General features: G+C 43.9%; 1 protein-coding gene and 1 long non-coding RNA gene across 5 annotated transcripts in view; both read left to right on the top strand.

Annotated features, from left to right (window-relative positions):
- Window positions 1–3,234: 3,234 nt before the first annotated feature.
- LOC147115980 (uncharacterized) overlaps window positions 3,235–16,486 on the top strand; it is a 650,930-nt gene continuing 637,678 nt past the window's right edge. For 2 of the 4 annotated variants that reach the window (XM_085990662.1, XM_085990661.1), the window contains exon 1: window positions 3,235–4,103. In XM_085990662.1, the coding sequence (XP_085846788.1) occupies window positions 3,915–4,103 (189 nt within the window). In that variant the 5' untranslated portion in view covers window positions 3,235–3,914. The remainder of the gene's footprint in view (window positions 4,104–16,486) is intronic. The other 2 variants (XM_085990665.1, XM_085990660.1) reach the window with 1 other exon arrangement.
- The window catches only part of LOC147115981 (uncharacterized), a 79,399-nt gene continuing 69,644 nt past the window's right edge, over window positions 6,732–16,486 (top strand). Inside the window, exon 1 of the long non-coding RNA XR_015078725.1 lies at window positions 6,732–6,786. This is a non-coding gene — a long non-coding RNA (uncharacterized LOC147115981). The remainder of the gene's footprint in view (window positions 6,787–16,486) is intronic.

Raw genomic sequence — 16,486 nt, 5'->3', positions numbered from 1 at the left:
GAATGTAGGTAGGTTGGATCTCCAACTCCACCTAGTTACTGAATTCAATGATGTTGCTGTGGGTTGAGAGGAGCAGAGGGACTGGACTGAGCAGTGGCCTGAGCTGCTAGCCCCACAGAGGGAGAAGGTTTAGAGGGAAAATCATTAACATTATTGACAGTGAGCAGTGTTACTAGTAGTGAGGTATCTATCTGTTGCCCCCTCCCCCAGCCAAAGGATGACAGAGACTTGTAAAGGTGCAATAGAAAGCTTTGATTTCCAAATTCATTTTGTAAGAGCAGTATTACAGGTTTAACTCGGGCGTAGTACAGGATTCAATTTATTGCCCTGGCTCTTGCCCACCACAGTCAGGAACTGGGCCAAGGACAAGTGTAAGTGTAGACAATGTGTACTTCTGACAATCAATCACTGCATCTTCTCAATAAATCACCGTACAAATGATTCCACCTCCCACAGGCAAGGCCTGTACCTTGTGCTCTTCAAATTTGAATACAATTTATTATTGCTTACTGCAGCCTTACATTTCTGATGTTGGAACTGTTGGATCCGTGGTTCAGTGGATATGCTATTATTAAATAATCACACGGATGCTGTACATTAACAATAAACAGGTCTTTACTGGAGGAGGGTAGTCTCAAGACAGGGGGTACAGAGGCATGCGCAAAGCTTATATACCGGTGTGGTCACTGCCGGTACTACAGTATACAGGAGCTGTAAAAGTAGTTCTGACTTAAAGGCACATACACTACAGGAATGGCCCTACGATTATGGTAAATCTGGTCTCCTCTCCTATGGTCTCCTCACACCTTCCATCTTCCCTGGCCAAGAGGACAGGCCAAAGACCTTTACTGAGGCTCAACCAATGCTGCTGTTTGACCGGCCAAGTGTAGGTGCTTGATGGCAGCTCGCCGTTACTCTTCCTTCGAGCTTTGCTGCTATCCTGTGGGAGAGGATCCAGCCTCTGCTTCCCATTTCTCCACAGTAACACCGTTAAAATTGGGAACTCTGCATGGGGATCATGAGCACCAACCCATGTCATATTTTTCCAGTACACTGTGCCACTGTGCCACCCTTGTACCTTCATGGATTGGATTCTTTAAGTGTGCATTAGGCTCTTTTTGATTTCATTCAATAAAAATGAATAGAAATTGAACATTTTACTTTGCAGCACGTTGGGACACTAATGCACCGTGACATAAAGTGGTAGGATGCATTAGAAGATGATTACAGCTCCTACATAACAAGTTCACTAGCTGTCATGAACTTACGATGATATGTGCTCCAGTCTGATCTCACCCAGTTGAAGCATCATGGCAGGGGAGGGGAGTAAAATTCACTTACCAGAAAAAGAATGGGCTGAATAAGTGAAAAATAGCAGTTATTTACTTGCTTCACATCCCCATACAAATTCCAGGCGTGCATATTTGTTGCACATCAAGAAGAGCTTGCCAATGGCAGTGTCACCGTATAGGTCCTGTGGCAAAAGCCCATCCTGTCAGCTGATTAAAGAGTAGCTGTAAAGCTGTCTAGTGACTGTCAGGACTTGTAGATTATGAAGGAAACTCAAGCATTTGTTGTCCTGTCTCACACACACACAAAGCAGCTGGCCTCTGTTCAAATTTGGGGAAAAAATCTGCATTGCAAGTGAATGGAAAATAACCACCTGCTGCACTGGAGCGGAGATTCATGCATCTCTCTTCCCATAGTGTGTTTGCTGTGACAGTCCCACTTCCTACCCAACTACTACACATCGTGGGGGTCTCTTGTCAGAGTGTTTCTGCTCCATTCTTTCACTTTCCTTCATTGAAGGTGAGATCAGTCAAGGCTTGGGGCACTGAAGTGTGATAAAGGCAAAAAGCTTACGAGCGGAGACAAGTTTGCACTAGTATTGTTGACACTGACCTAACATCTTTATTGTGTTGTAGCTAGCTTTGGGCTTAATAGGTTGCTGTCAGCTAAAGTTGAACTTATTTAGAACTTCAAGTGTATAATCATTTCAATGGTTACAATGGGCCTAGATTCAACTTCGCTGTGTTGAACAAACTGCAAAATTTCACTGTAGGATTCCACAATAATCAATAGCCTTTCTCCAAATTGTCATTTTAGGTCACCTGCATCCCATGAGATATGTAATGCAATAGGTCTGCGCTCACGATTTGTAATAATGCAACCAAATTCTCAGGACACCCAGCAGTCAAAGAGTCTTTTTAGGACTAAACGGGGCTGTCGTCATTTAAGGGCATAACAAAGGAATGATTTGTGACATTCATGACTAATACACTGTGGGCCAAAACAGCTTGTGCCTTCAAAATCCGGGGCTTTGTATCACTGTGCCTATTGCAGTGAAGTGCTTAATAAGAACAAAGCCCATCAGTCACTGTTAAAGAGCAGGAAAGAATGCTTGTACTGTGGAATCTGTATCGCACAGTTCAAAAAAAAGCCACTGTGTGGACCTCAGGGGGTTAAGGTGCTGGACTACCATTCCCATCCCCCGCCGCAACAGCTGTTCCCGATGACCTGTTACAGATGCAGAAATCCCAGTAAAACCTAAACAACACTCTGGAAGACAGGGCTGAAGTTTTAAAATACAAGGTTGCACTAATCAGATGAAAGCGAAGTGCTATTAATTTCAACAGATTTGTATAACCTAGAAGGAAGAGCCCCTTTCCTTTCGACACAGAGGTACTGCTCTGCATGATACAGACTCAAGTGCGCGATCTCTCTCTCCCTCTCCTTTTCTACAAAGGTTGAAACAGGGCCAGCAAATTAATAGCGAAGTGGATAATATTTGTCTTTGAGGCGTGTTGCAAGATTCTGAACAAGTGGAACAAGACGGGCGTTAGTGCAAGAATTGGAATTTCAAAAGCTGTTCAACTAAGACAAAAAGTCTCCAGTGCAGGGAATGAGGGGGTCTGTTGCTACGTGCGTGGTATTCCCAGAGTTCCTGAGGTGAATTTAGAGTAACTTGCAGGCTTTTCAGTTAAGTTGAATTCCGCTGAAAAGAAGAGCCAGCACAGTCATGGAAAGCGAGAGACTTCAAAGCACACAAAGACAGAAGAGCGGAGAAAACAGACAAGGCAATTTATCACTTACCAGTCAGTGACTAACTCACTAACTGATTTCTAGTCATCCGGAGGTAACTTACTTAAGTGGGTGGGGGGAGGGCGGGGGTGGTGGTTGGGTGGGGGGGGGAAGGTTCTCTGTGCAAGATGAGATCTGTGAAAAAATAAAATAAGTTTTTTTAACTGTTGCGAAAGTGAGCAGCAGTATGCTGCCTGCAGGAGTCACTGCATGTCTGGCTAGTACCCCAAACTTGGAATTGCTTGTTTCATTTCTATCAGCAGCTCACTCTGAAGCTTGAAAAATGAGGCAGACGGTTTGATTACCGACCTATACAACCTTTACCGAGGAGACTAACTTTAAGTGAATGCATTCATGTTTAAAGTAACAGGAGGCAGCGTGGGATCGATGTTAGCTTTACAAGGCTCGGGATAGGTTCCTCCCTCCTGTTATTGTGCTTTGCTTCCTCAGTGATTAACCACTGTACACATTGCTTCAATAACTTTGCATGAAAAGAATGACTCCCCCTTTTCTAATAATGGGATTGCTATTCCTGATTTGCAGAGTGCTAAACTATGACTATATTTATCTAGAGGCAGTCTGTCTGTGGCAGAGGATACATCAGACTGTTTAAAATAGATACAGAATTCTTGTTTTCAATTCAAACTGGTTCCTGCAGAGTGTTGAATTATGCTGCTGGATTTTCATTAGAGAAATAGTTCTGCAGATGCTAATTTATGTTGAACTCAAGAGCTTTTGTCTCTGAAGAGGGCGTGTACACCAATGTCCTAAAGGCTAAACGGAAGGATAATTGCCGATTGCTCTGCATATGAACAAAAATATCTTGGATCAAAATGGAGGCAGGCTCCGGACAGCATCTTTTGAATGAAGATAATGGTGAAAGGCCTGAATCCGTGGAACCACCCAGTGCTGAGCCTGACCTGTACCGGATGTACCTGTCCTGTTTACCTGACCGCTACATGAAGGCAAAAATGAGCCTGGCAGCCTACCTCATAGATTGGGCCCTTGTACTTCTTTGCAAGGTAAGAATTTTAACATGTTACGATCTAGAAAGGTGCGTTGTGATGCATGAAGCCAGGCCATGGTAAACAATATAGTATGCCATGCTGGGATATATATACATATATATAAAGAAAGACTTGCATTTGTATAGCGTCTTTCATGGCCACAGGATGTCAAAAAGCGCTTTACAACCAAAGAAGTACTTTTGAAGTGTAGTCACTGTTGTAATTGAGGAAACGCGGCAGCCAATTTGTGCACAGCAAGGTCCCAAAAACAGCAATGAGATAATGACCAGATCATCTGTTTTTTAGGTGTTGGTTGAGGGATAAATATTGGCCAGGAGACTGGGAGAATTCCCCTGCTATCCTTCGATTAATTCCGCCAGATCTTTTACGTCCACCTGAGAGGGCAGATGGGACTTTGGTTTAACATCTCATCCGAAAGTGCAGCACTCCCTCAGTACTGCACTAAAGTGTCAGGCTGGATTATGTTCTCAAGTCTATGGCGTGGGACTTGAATCCACAGCCTTCTGACTCAGAAGGCAAGAGTGCTACCAACTGAGCCACGGCTGACACTAAGTGCCAGTTTGTAATACATAATTCCGCCCTGTGATAAATACAAATTGATTTTCTCACACTGTGTAGGGGAGGACCAACTCCATTGTAAATCAGACACGGTATGCCTACTGGAAGTAAAATACACTTGCTTGCTCTTATTAATCCTTTATGCTGCTAATCAAATTTCTACAGCCCCCATGTGCTTTCTCCCCTTCAGTTTAAATTTGGCTCAGTGTTCGCTTTTTATCATGTTCCTTTTGGCACATAACATAGCACGATGGCGTCAGAGTCAACAATGAATCCAAGGCCATTTTTGAATCAGTAGAGTAGGAATCAGGTTAGATTTATTAAAAGTCAACCACTCTGGACTCCAGCTGCCACCTGACTGTGCCAGATAAACACAGTGATGAGTGCTGTCAGGAATATCATGGATATCACCTAAATATCTATAAACTTGGCTGTACCTTGAAGAAATCAGTTGGCTCCCCGATGCCTCAGTGGGCATAAGTGGCAACTGATAAAATACTGAGTCGTACAGAACAGGAAGGTCCTAGGTTCAATTCTTGGTCTATGCTGAGTTAACTGATTTCAGCCAAGGCTATGATGGTGGCTCTACAATTGGCCTCAGTGTTCATGGGCTTGGACATGGAGAATCAACCAGGGTTCCCAAGTGTGTGGATGTCAGGAGAGGATAAGATTAATCTAAGTTCTGATGCCTCCACAGTCGAATAGACTGCTGAGACTTCCTGCCTAGATTCACACATGAAGATTGACCAATTGGGAAAGGTATCATGGCCATTCTGTGTTTATACCTTCTATTCCAACACTCTACAGAGAGGGAGGAAGAACATTGGAAGAGGGAGAAAAATATTTGGTTTCAGGTCAAGAAAACTTGGCCCTAATTCTAACTGAAAGAGCAACAGATCTGACTAGAATCAGGTGGCAATATTTTCTGACCATGCTGTCGCATCCCTCTCCAAATGTTGCTATCATTTCAATGACCCAAGTCTCCAGCAAATTCTGTGTCTAATTTTTTTAACTTTTCCATCAGCAGTGCATCAGCCTAAATAATCTGATACAAGTGTTCACATAATTAATGCATGAAGTATGTTTTATTTCATTCATTCTCAAGATGTAGGTGTCGCTGGCAAGGCTGGCATTTATTGCCCATCCCTTAGTGGTTTGCTATGACTGAGTCGTGTGCTAGGCCTCTTCAGAGGGTAGTTAAGAGTCAACCACATTGTTGTGGGACTGGAGTCACATGTAGGTCAGACCAGGTGAGGACAGCAGATTTCCTTCCCTAAAGGACATTAGTGAGCATTTTTACAACAATCTGAGAGCTTCCTGGTGACTTTTTACTGATTTTTTTATTTCCAGACTTTGAAAGCTGAATTAAATTCTCAAATTGTCACAGTGGGATTTGAACTTGTGTTCTCTGGATTATTATCCCAATAACATAACTACTACACTACCAAACCCTTTGACTTTGCAGGGTATGTTTTTGAGGTTTAACACAGTGTGTGTAATTATACCGTATCATTGTAGGCACACGTCTGCAGACAGTGAATGATGAAAGACACCGTTCCCTAATCCGTTTATCCTCCTGAAATGTCTCAAATAAAATGAAAGCTGTCTCAAGCCATTGCTAGTCAAAGCCAACAGTACCATATGCATGTAATTATATTTACATAATACACAGATTAAACAGACAGGCGTCTGGGAATATTATATTCTTTGTAGTTTAAGTGTGGGGTAGATTTCTGTCCTCACCACCTGAAGAGCAGTCTCCCCCGGCCCCCCTTTATACAACCCAGTTGATTTTCCCTCCACTAATTACATTCCATTTATTTTAATGGGATGAAAATCCGGCGGGCTCAATAAAGGACTCTGCCAGACTACACTCCAAATACTAGTTAAATGCCTAACTAATTCAAAGCAGTTCTCGGAGACACCGGTCCCAATTTTACTGGGGGAGGGTGGGGGTGGGATGGTGCCATGAGCCTCGAAGTGGGTGGCGCACCCGGAGATTCCAGGGACGCGGAGGCCCAGCCCATCTGAACGGCTGAGCTTCATTACCATAACATCGGGAAGATCGCAGGCAGGAGGTTGCGGCCGGGGTCCCGTGGGATTGGTCCCCGGCTGTCATGTAAGTGATAAGAGGGTTACGAGGAGTTGGGGGGGGGTGGGGGGTGGGGGAAAGCCCAGGGTAACATCATCGGGCCCTGATCTCTATATATTTAAAGCGAACCCTGCCAGCTTAGGGCAGATGTCCTGCTCAAAAGAATAGGTTAATATTCAGACCCGTCGGGAAGTCAGCGGGATCGGAGGAGGTCAATCGATCCCCTCATTTTAATGGCTCCTGTTGCCCGGTTTGTGCTGGGGTGGGGGGTGTTAAATTCGGGGCCACAGTGTTAAAGCTGGGTGTTTTATAAAGCAGTAACAAAAGGCTATGGAGCAGTAAAACTACTCAGCATGTTATGATTCAGTGAAATCATTATGGGAAGTGGGGGGGGGGGGTGGCGAGAAGATGCAACTGTTGGACAAAAATAACACTTCTAAGTTTGCAAAACAAAAGCCCAGTAGCAGGCAACCTCTCCTTTTCAACTCTAGAAGTTTATATAACTGTGCGATGGAAAGTAAATCACAGCTAACAAAACTACGCAAGAGCCACTTGTGACAAAATTAGAAGTTTCAAATACTTCTGCAGATCTGTAACTCTCGTAAAATGGGCGCCACACTCACAACAAATGTAATCCATTATACTGGTACTTCCTAAATCCTCATGATCATTTATACAGCTCAGAAAACACTGGTCGCATAAGCTAAACCACTGTGGATTTTCACCATAAATAACTTTACCTGTTTGAAAAGCCTGTTGCAACACAGAAAATTAATCTGCTCTCAAAAGGTTACACAGTTGCTATGGAATAATAACAGCTTCGAGGTTTGAATACATATCTTGCCAAGACTCACTATTCGTCACTTGGTAATCTATTAATACACACTCTGCAAGTGAATTTGGACACAGAGGAAGCTAAGCTTGAAAAGTATTTTGTGAACTTGCTTTGGGGACCTCACCGACACTCTCACTCCCTTTAGCCCATCAGTTTATACGGTTTTTAAAGTGGCCAAAACCCATAACTTAATGCCAAATGTTCAAAATTTCAAAACTGAGGTTGATAGATTTTTGTTAGGTAAGAGTATTAAAGGTTATGGAAACAAAGCAGGTAGATGAAGTTAAGATACAGATCAGCCATGATCTAACTGAATGGTGGAACAGGCTCGAAGGGCTGAATGGCCTCCTCCTGTTCCTATGTTTCAATGTTCCTAATCATACAGACACAAAGGCATAGACAACTCCAAATGTTATGCTAATTAATTCTCTAATCAATCTATAATGCAAAACAAGTTACCTGCTGAAATTACAGGGAACACTTGGGTTTAATGTTATTTGTAATGGAATTACAGCTGGCAGCTTACGCTGAAAATCCAGAAGTGGCTTGTAAAAAAAAATGTATTCACACACTCTGGAACAAAAACTTCGAAGGATTATCTATTCAACAAACACGGGTTTCTTACAATCATGAAGGATTACAAATGGAATCAATCCTCTAGATGAACAATGAAAATTCCCCAGTTACTGTAAAGCCATGAAATACTGCCTAACTGAGAGACCGCAGTATTTAGTTACACCAACATGTTAACAATGCAGTGGTTTTTAAAAAAAATAGGTGCTGGAATTGAATGATGCAGTGACTTAGCAAATGGCCTCTTCAGTTCTGGTACCTGTGTTCAAATCCAACCCAGGCTGATGGGAAGAAAGGCTTATCTTTCTGACGAGCTGTAGTGGCAAGTCTTCGACCTCATTCTCATAACCCCACTCTGTAATCTTTGCCTAATTTAAATTCATGAATAAAGTTCATTGTGAAGAAATAAAATTATGAAAGAAGTTCAATGAAAATATAAAGGTTCCCTCATTGAAATGAATTGATCTATTGGCGAATATACTCGAAACAGTCTCAGACCTCGGCATAAAAAAAACAAAAGAGTGTTGTGGAGATGTATTTTTCAAACATGCAAGATTTCTGTAACATCAATAGTTTAAAAACAAACACTACAGGGATACTAGAGGTTGGAGGGGAGATAGGAAAGTGTAAGAGAACAACAGCAATACCAACAGAGCCACGACAGAGCAAGGGAACAGGGGTATGGTAGCATAGCAGTTATGCTACTGGACTAGTGATCCAGAGATAACAACAGAAAATGCTGGAAAAACTCAGCAGGCCAGGCAACAGCCGTGGAGAGAAATTAGAGTCAATGTTTCGGGTCAAAACCCTTTGTCAAGACTAAAGAGGCACAGAGAATGAAATAGATTAAGAGGCCAGGCTGGGAGAGAACAAAAGAGAAGAGACATTAAGATGTATTCAAAATGAGACGAGATGGTGATAGGACTAGTGGAGACAAAAGACGGCTCTAGATTAGGTGTGAAATGCGCTGGCAGAATGGGAGACAGCTGCCATGTGGGAGAGTGAGAAAAAAAGAAAGGGGGGGGAAAGGCCAAAACAAAGGTGTGGATAAAAAATATAAGTAAAAATGTAATAGGGGCCGAGGTTATGATCTGAAATTGTTGAACTCGATATTGAGTCCTGAAGGCTGTAAAGTGCCTAATCAGAAGATGAGGAGCTGTTCCTCGAGTTTACGTTGAGCTTCTGTGGAACAATGCAAGAGGCCGAGGACGGTGAGGTCCGAGTGGGAATGGGGCGGTGAATTAAAATGACAGGCGACCGGAAGCTCGGGGTCACCCTTACGGACTGAACGGAGGTGTTCCGCAAAGCGGTCACCCAATCTGCGTTTGGTCTCCGCAATGTAGAGGAGACTGGCCAGAGACGTGAGTTCTACCATGGCATTTGTGAATTTAAATTTGGTTAATTAAATAAATCTGTATTATAAAAGCTAGCATCAGTAATGGTGACCATGAAGGATTGTCATTAAAAACCCACAGCAATGTGGTCTATGTAATGGCCTAGCAAGCCACTCAGTTGTATCAAACTGCTACAAAAATTACACTAAGAATAAAACCAGACGGACCACTTGGCATTGACCTAGGCATCGGATTTGCACATGGAAAAAGGCACACCCAGTCCAAACGGCGCTGCAAGCTCCTCCTCACTAACATTTGGGGACTTGTGCCAACCAGCCTAACATGGTCATACTCACAAAATCGTACCTATCAGGCAACATCTCAGACTCCTCCCGCACCATCCCTGGGTGGGGGACTTCAAGGTAGCACCACTACTGATGGACATAGCTACCAGACTGGGCTTGGGGCAGGCGCTGAGAGAACCAACACGAGGGAAAAACCTACTTGACCTTGTCCTCACCTACCTGTCGCAGATGCATCATCCACTCGATACACTGCATATCGCTCAGTCCTCATGGAGACAAAGTCCCATCTTCACACCATCTACCACCATGCCAATTCAGAACTGATCAAAACTTGGAGCTAGTAATCCAGAGGCCTGGACTAAGGAGGCGCTATGGGCCATCAGCAGCAGCAGAATTGTATTCCACCACAATCTGTAACCTCACTTTATTACCATTACCATCAAGCCAGATGACCAACCCTGGTTCAATGAGGAGTGTAGAAGAGCATGCCAGGAGCAGCACCAGGCGTACCTAAAAATGAGGTGCCAACCTGATGAAGCTACAAAACAGGACTACACGCATGCTAAACAGCACATCCAGCATGCTATAGATGGAGTTAAGTTATCCCACAACCAACGGATCAGATCAAAGATCTGCAGTTCTGCCACATCCAGTGGTGAATGGTTGTGGACAAATAAACCACCATCCCCATCCTCAATGATGCGGAGCCCAGCATGAGTGCAAAAGATAAGGTTGAAGTGATGGCAACCATCTTCAGCCAGAAGTGTCGAGTGGATGATCCATCTCGGCCTCCTCCTGAGGTCCCCACCATCACAGATGCCAGTTTTCAGCCAATTCGATTCACTCCACATGATATCAAGAAATGGCTGAGCGCACTGGATACAGCAAAGGCTATGGGCCCTGACAACATCCCGGCTGTAGTGCTGAAGACTTGTGCTCCAGAACTAGCCGCACCTCTAGCCAAGCTGTTCCAGTACAGCTACAACACTGGCATCTACCCGACAAAGTGGAAAATTGTCCAAGTATGTCCTGTCCACAACAAGCAGGACAAATTCAATTACTGCCCTATCAGCCTACTCTCAATCATCAGCAAAGTGATGGAAGGTATTGTCAACAGTGTTATCAAACGGCACTTACTCATCAATAACCTGCTCACTGATGCTCAGTTTGGGTTCTGCCAGGACTACTCAGCTCCAGACCTCCAAACTTGGACAAAAGAGCTGAATTCCAGAGGTGAGGTGAGAGCGACTGCTCTAGACATCAAGGCAGCATGTGTCCGAGTTCAGCACCAAGCAGTCCTAGTAAAATTTAAGTAAAATTTAAACTCTTCGCTGGCTGGAGTCATACCTAGCACAAAGGAAGATGGTTGTTATTGTTGGAGGCCAATCATCTCAGCCCAGGATATCACTGCAGGAGTTCCTCAGGGCAGTGTCCTAAGCCCAACCATCTTCAGCTGCTTCATCAATGACCTTCCTTCCATCATAAGGTCAGAAGTGGGGATTCGCTGATGATTGCAGTGTTCAGTTCCATTCGCAACTCCTCAGATAATGAAGCAGTCCATGACCAGATGCAACAAGACCTGGATGATATTCAGGCTTGGGCTGATAAGTGGCAAATAACATTCATGCCACACAAGTGCCAGGAAAAGACCATCTCCAACAAGAGAGAGAGTCTAACCACCTCCCCGTGACATTCAATGGCATTACCATTGTTGAATCCCCCATCATCAATAATCTGAGGGTCACAATTGACCAGAAACTTAACTGTATCAGCCAGGTATGCTTAACTGAAGCATAACTAGAAAGATTGGGTATGTTTAGAGTAGATAAGTTGCCTGGTCCAGATGGCTTGCATCCCAAGTTGCTAAGGGAATTGGGGGAGGAGATAGTGGAAGGGCTTGCCATAATTTTCCAATCTACCCTAGATGCGGGGGGAGGTGCCTGAGGATTGGAAAATGGCAAATGTGACACCATTGTTCAAGAAAGGGTGAAAGGACAATCCTAGTAACTACAGTTTAACATCAGTGGTGGGTAAAGTTTTAGAAACAATAATCAAGGAAAAAATTAACGGGCACTTGGAGAGGTTTAAGCTAATTAAGGAGAACCAACACAGATTTGTAAAAGGCAGATCGTGTTTGACTAATCTCATGGAATTTTTTGATGAAGTAACAGGGAGGATTGATGAAGGGAATGCAATGAATGTTGTTTACATGGATTTTTGGAAGGCGCTTGACAAAGTACCACATAGAAGGCTGGTTAACAAAATTGAGGCTCATGGAATAAGTGGGTCAGTGGCAGCTTGGACAAGAAATTGGCTTAAGGACAGAAAACAGCGAGTTGTGGTAAATGGCTGTTTTTCAGACTGGAGGATGGTAGACAGTGGTGGCCTCCAAGGGTCAGTGCTGGGGCCACTGTTTTTTTTAATATATATAAATGACCTGGATATTGGAATACTGAGTGGAATTTCTAAATTTGCCGATGACTTGGGGGTGTTGCAAGCAGTGAGGATGGTACCAATTGACTGCAACAGGACATAGAAAGGCTAGCAGAATGGGCAGACAAGTGGCAGATGGAATTTAATACAGAGAAGTGTGAGGTGATGCATTTTGGCATAGGAACAGGGAGAGGCAATATACACTTAATGGCACAGTTTTAAAGAGTGTGCAGGGACAGAGGGACCTGGGAGTTAATGCACATAGGTCCCTGAAGGTGGCAGGGCATATTGAGAGTGTGGTTAGCAAAGCATATGGGATCTTGGGCTTCATAAATAGAGGTATTGAGTACAAAAGTAGAGAAGTTATGCTGAACCTTTATAAAGTGCTGGTTAGGTCACAACTGGAGTATTGAGTCCAGTTCTGGTCACCACACTTTAGGAAGGATGTGAAGGCACTTGAGAGGGTGCAGAATGGTTCCGGGAATGGGGGATCTTAGTTACAAGGACAGGTTGGAGAAGCTGGATTTGTTTTCATTAGAGCAAAGGAGGCTGAGGGGTGGTTTGATAAAGGTGTACAAGATTATGACGGGTTTGGATAGGCTAGATGGGGAAAGGCTGTTCCCACTAGTTGATGGTACAAGGACTAGGGGACACAGATTTAAGGTTTTGGGCAAGGGATACACGGGGGGGGGTGGTGGTGAGGAAATACTTTTTTACGCAGCGAGTGGTGAGGACCTGGAGCTCGCTGCCGATGGAAGTGGTGGAAGCAGAGACACTGAATGTTTTCAAGCGAAGACTGGATAGGCACTTGAGGGAAATAAACTTGCGGGGCTAAGGGATAGAGCGGGAGAATGGGACTGACTGGATTGCTCTACAGAGAGCTGGCACGGACTGGATGGGCTGAATGGCCTCCTTCTGTGCCGTTATGACTCTATGACTCTACTCTATGACATAAATAATGTGGCTACAAGAGCAGGTCTAAGGTTGGATATTCAAGGGGGATAGTCAATACGAGGAGGACTGCAACAAATTACAGGAGGACATTAATAAACTTGCAGAATGGGCAAATCATTAGCAAATGAAGTTCAACACAGATAAATGTGAGGTAGGAAGAATAGGGAAGTCACTTATCACTTGGAGGGTGCAAGTCTAGGTAGGGGAGAGGAACAAAGGGATCTCAGAGTACAAATACACAAATCACTAAAAGTTGCGCCACAGGTTAGCAAGGCCATAAAAAAAGCAAACCAAGCACTAGGGTTAGAATTGAAAAGTAGGGAAGTTATGCTAAATGATAGAAAAATACTGCGGATGCTGGAAATCCGAAATAACAACAGAAAATACTGGAAAAACTCAGCAGGCCAGGCAACATCCGTGGATAGAGAAATAGAGTCAACGTTTCGAGTCAAACTCTTTGTCAAGAAGTTATGCTAAACCTGTGTCTGGATGAGTGCAGCTCCAACAACATTCAAGAAGCTTGACATCATCCAGGCCAAAGCAATCTGTTTGATTGGTACCCCATCCACCACCTTAAACTTTCACTTCCTCCACCACCGGCGTACCGTGGTGGAGTGTGTACCATCTACAAGATGCACTGCAGCAACTCGCCAAGGCTTCTTTGACAGCACCTCCCAAACTCGCCACCACTACCACCTAGAAGGACAAGGACAGCAGGCACATGGGACATCACCAGCTCCAAGATACCCTCCAAATCACACACCATCCTGACTTCGAAATATATGGCTGTTCTTTCATTGTCGCTGGGTCAAAATCTTTGAATTCCCTCCCTAACAGCACTGTGGGAGTACCTTCACCACACGGACAGCAGTGGTTCAAGAAGGCGGCTCACCACCAGCTTCTGTGGAGAGAGAAACAGAGTTAACGTTTCAGGTCGATGACCCTTCGTCAGAACTGGAAAAAGTTGGAGCTGGAACAGGTTTTTAAGCAAGTGTAGGGGCAGGGAAAGTGGGGAGGGGAGGAAAGAACAAAGGGAAGGTCTGTGATAGGATGGAAGGCAGGAGAGATGAAAAGGCAAAAAGGATGATGGTGCAAGGCAAAAGGAGATGGTAATAGGACAAGTTAAGAAACAAAATATGGCTGTAGATGAAGTGTAAATGGCACTGGCTGAACGAAAGACAGCTGCCATGTGAGAGAGAGAAAAAAAAATGGAAGAAAAAAGATAGGGGCAGAGGTTATGGTTATGAAATTGTTGAACTCAATGTTGAGTCCAGAAGGCTGTAAAGTGCTTAATTGAAAGATGAGGTGCTGTTTCTCGAGCTTACGTTGAGCTTCATTGGAACAGTGTGAGAGGCCGAGGACGGTGAGGAGCAGAGAATTAAAGTGACAGGCAACCGGAAGCTCGGGGTCACCCTTACGGACTGAACGGAGGTGTTCCGCAAAGTGGTCACCCAATCTGCGTTTGGTCTCCCCAGTGTAGAGGAGACTGCATCGTGAGCAGCGAATACAGTATACTAAATTGCAAGAAGTGTTAGAATAGAACATTTGACACTGGAGTTGAGAAATTTACATTAGTACCGAAGAGGGTTCTCGTCTGAGAATGAAGCTGAGGCACATTTCTGATGGAGAGTTGAGAGAGCTTTACTTTGCATCGAGGTCTCTCTTGAGGGTACAATGCATTACTGACTGGAATATATGCTCTCTTTCCCCTTGGTGATCTTTCGATTTCCTCTTACCACCAAACTCACCCTCAAAAGAAACAAGTCTGGAATCAAAATACTTAGCACCCTGTGTAGGTCACAGAAATACTTAAAGCAGAATTAAACTCATACTGAGCTACCAGTCTGGAGTTTGGGTTATAGCCAAACAGAGCTGTGTTCAGATTGCCTGGGTGATACTACAACAATCTTACTCAAGCCATATCTGTGTGCTACCTGGATACAGTTACATGCTGATCTCTCTCCCAGCAGCTAAAAATGTACATTTTTAGAAAGCGAGAACAGGAGAATCCCCACTCTCTAAACATCTAAACTGAGGTTATGTGGATTTACAAAGTGCCCAGGTGTATAACAGTCTCAGAACCTCACTGCATTTGCACTCCCCACGAGGACTCCCGCTCCATTTTTCTCAGGTTGGTCCCTGAATCCAGGTGTACACTCCCAGTTTAGCACTGATGCAAAGCCCAAAATAACAAGTTAAATTGGGAGCATGAATGTGCCCTGAGATGCTTAAACCCAGAATTCAAAGGAGCACTACCTTTCCTGAACTACAGCTCTTTTTTCCCCACACATTCTATCCTTTGTAGCCCGTCATGAGATGGGTGGAAACTGCCCATGTTACCAAAGGTCCTTAGGGACAATCAGCATTTGAGGTGCATAAACGATAGACCTGATTCCAAATTCTAACCTCCAAAAATGTCCAGCAAATTCGATGCTCACACTTAATTTAGTTTTTCTTATATTTTATGACCACATGGTGTAGTTGGGGTGAATAGTATAGATGCATTTAAGGGGTAGCTAGATAAACACATGAGGCAGAAAGGAATAGAAGGATATGTCGATAGGGTGAGATGAAGTAGGGTGGGAGGAGGCTTGTGTGTAGCATAAACACCAGCATTGACCAGTTGGGCCGAATGGCCTGTTTCTGTGCTGTACATTCTATGTAAATCTATATAAGCTATACAAAACATTTACTGGAGCATTTTGTTTACACTATACAATCCCTAGCATGAGGTAAAGCTATGAGCTGATATTGATGACATTTGGATTGTGTTGTGTTCAAGAACGTTGTTAAACTGATGTACTACAGGATAGCACTGGCCATGAGCTATTTCTCTTAACCTAGTAAACACCACCAAAGTAAACCTAAAGTTCACCTGGATGCATTGATTTATCCCATATTGGCTGCTACAATACCCGCCACACTTGCCCAGTAACTATACAGGCTTTCAACAGCAGGATCATTTGTGATGACAGATTTAGAATGCAGAAACTGTGAACCGAGTTGTCCTATGGAATAAGGATGAACAATATAACTACATCCCGCCCTCCCACTCCCTGCCATTCATTCCAGTACTGGCTGAGAGAAATGCTTTGATTTTTGGAACTTTGTGGTTAAGATCAGTAATCCACAGAGTGTTCTGTTTGACCTTATAAAGCGTTTTCCATGGAGAAGATAAGTGTAGAGTGCTCCAGTGTGCCAGCGAGACTCATGAAATCATAATTCCTCGATGGCACTCATAAGATGATAAATGTGGAAACTAAATCCTCTTGGTGCGGAAATACAGTATTCCA

The sequence above is a fragment of the Somniosus microcephalus genome, chromosome 6, assembly GCF_052327205.1.
Source record: "Somniosus microcephalus isolate GS21.2 chromosome 6, FLI_Smic_1.0, whole genome shotgun sequence".
Classification (NCBI taxonomy): Eukaryota; Metazoa; Chordata; class Chondrichthyes; order Squaliformes; family Somniosidae; genus Somniosus; species Somniosus microcephalus.
The sequence above is the reverse complement of the archived record's forward strand: the minus strand, read 5'-3'. Positions and strand labels throughout refer to the sequence as shown.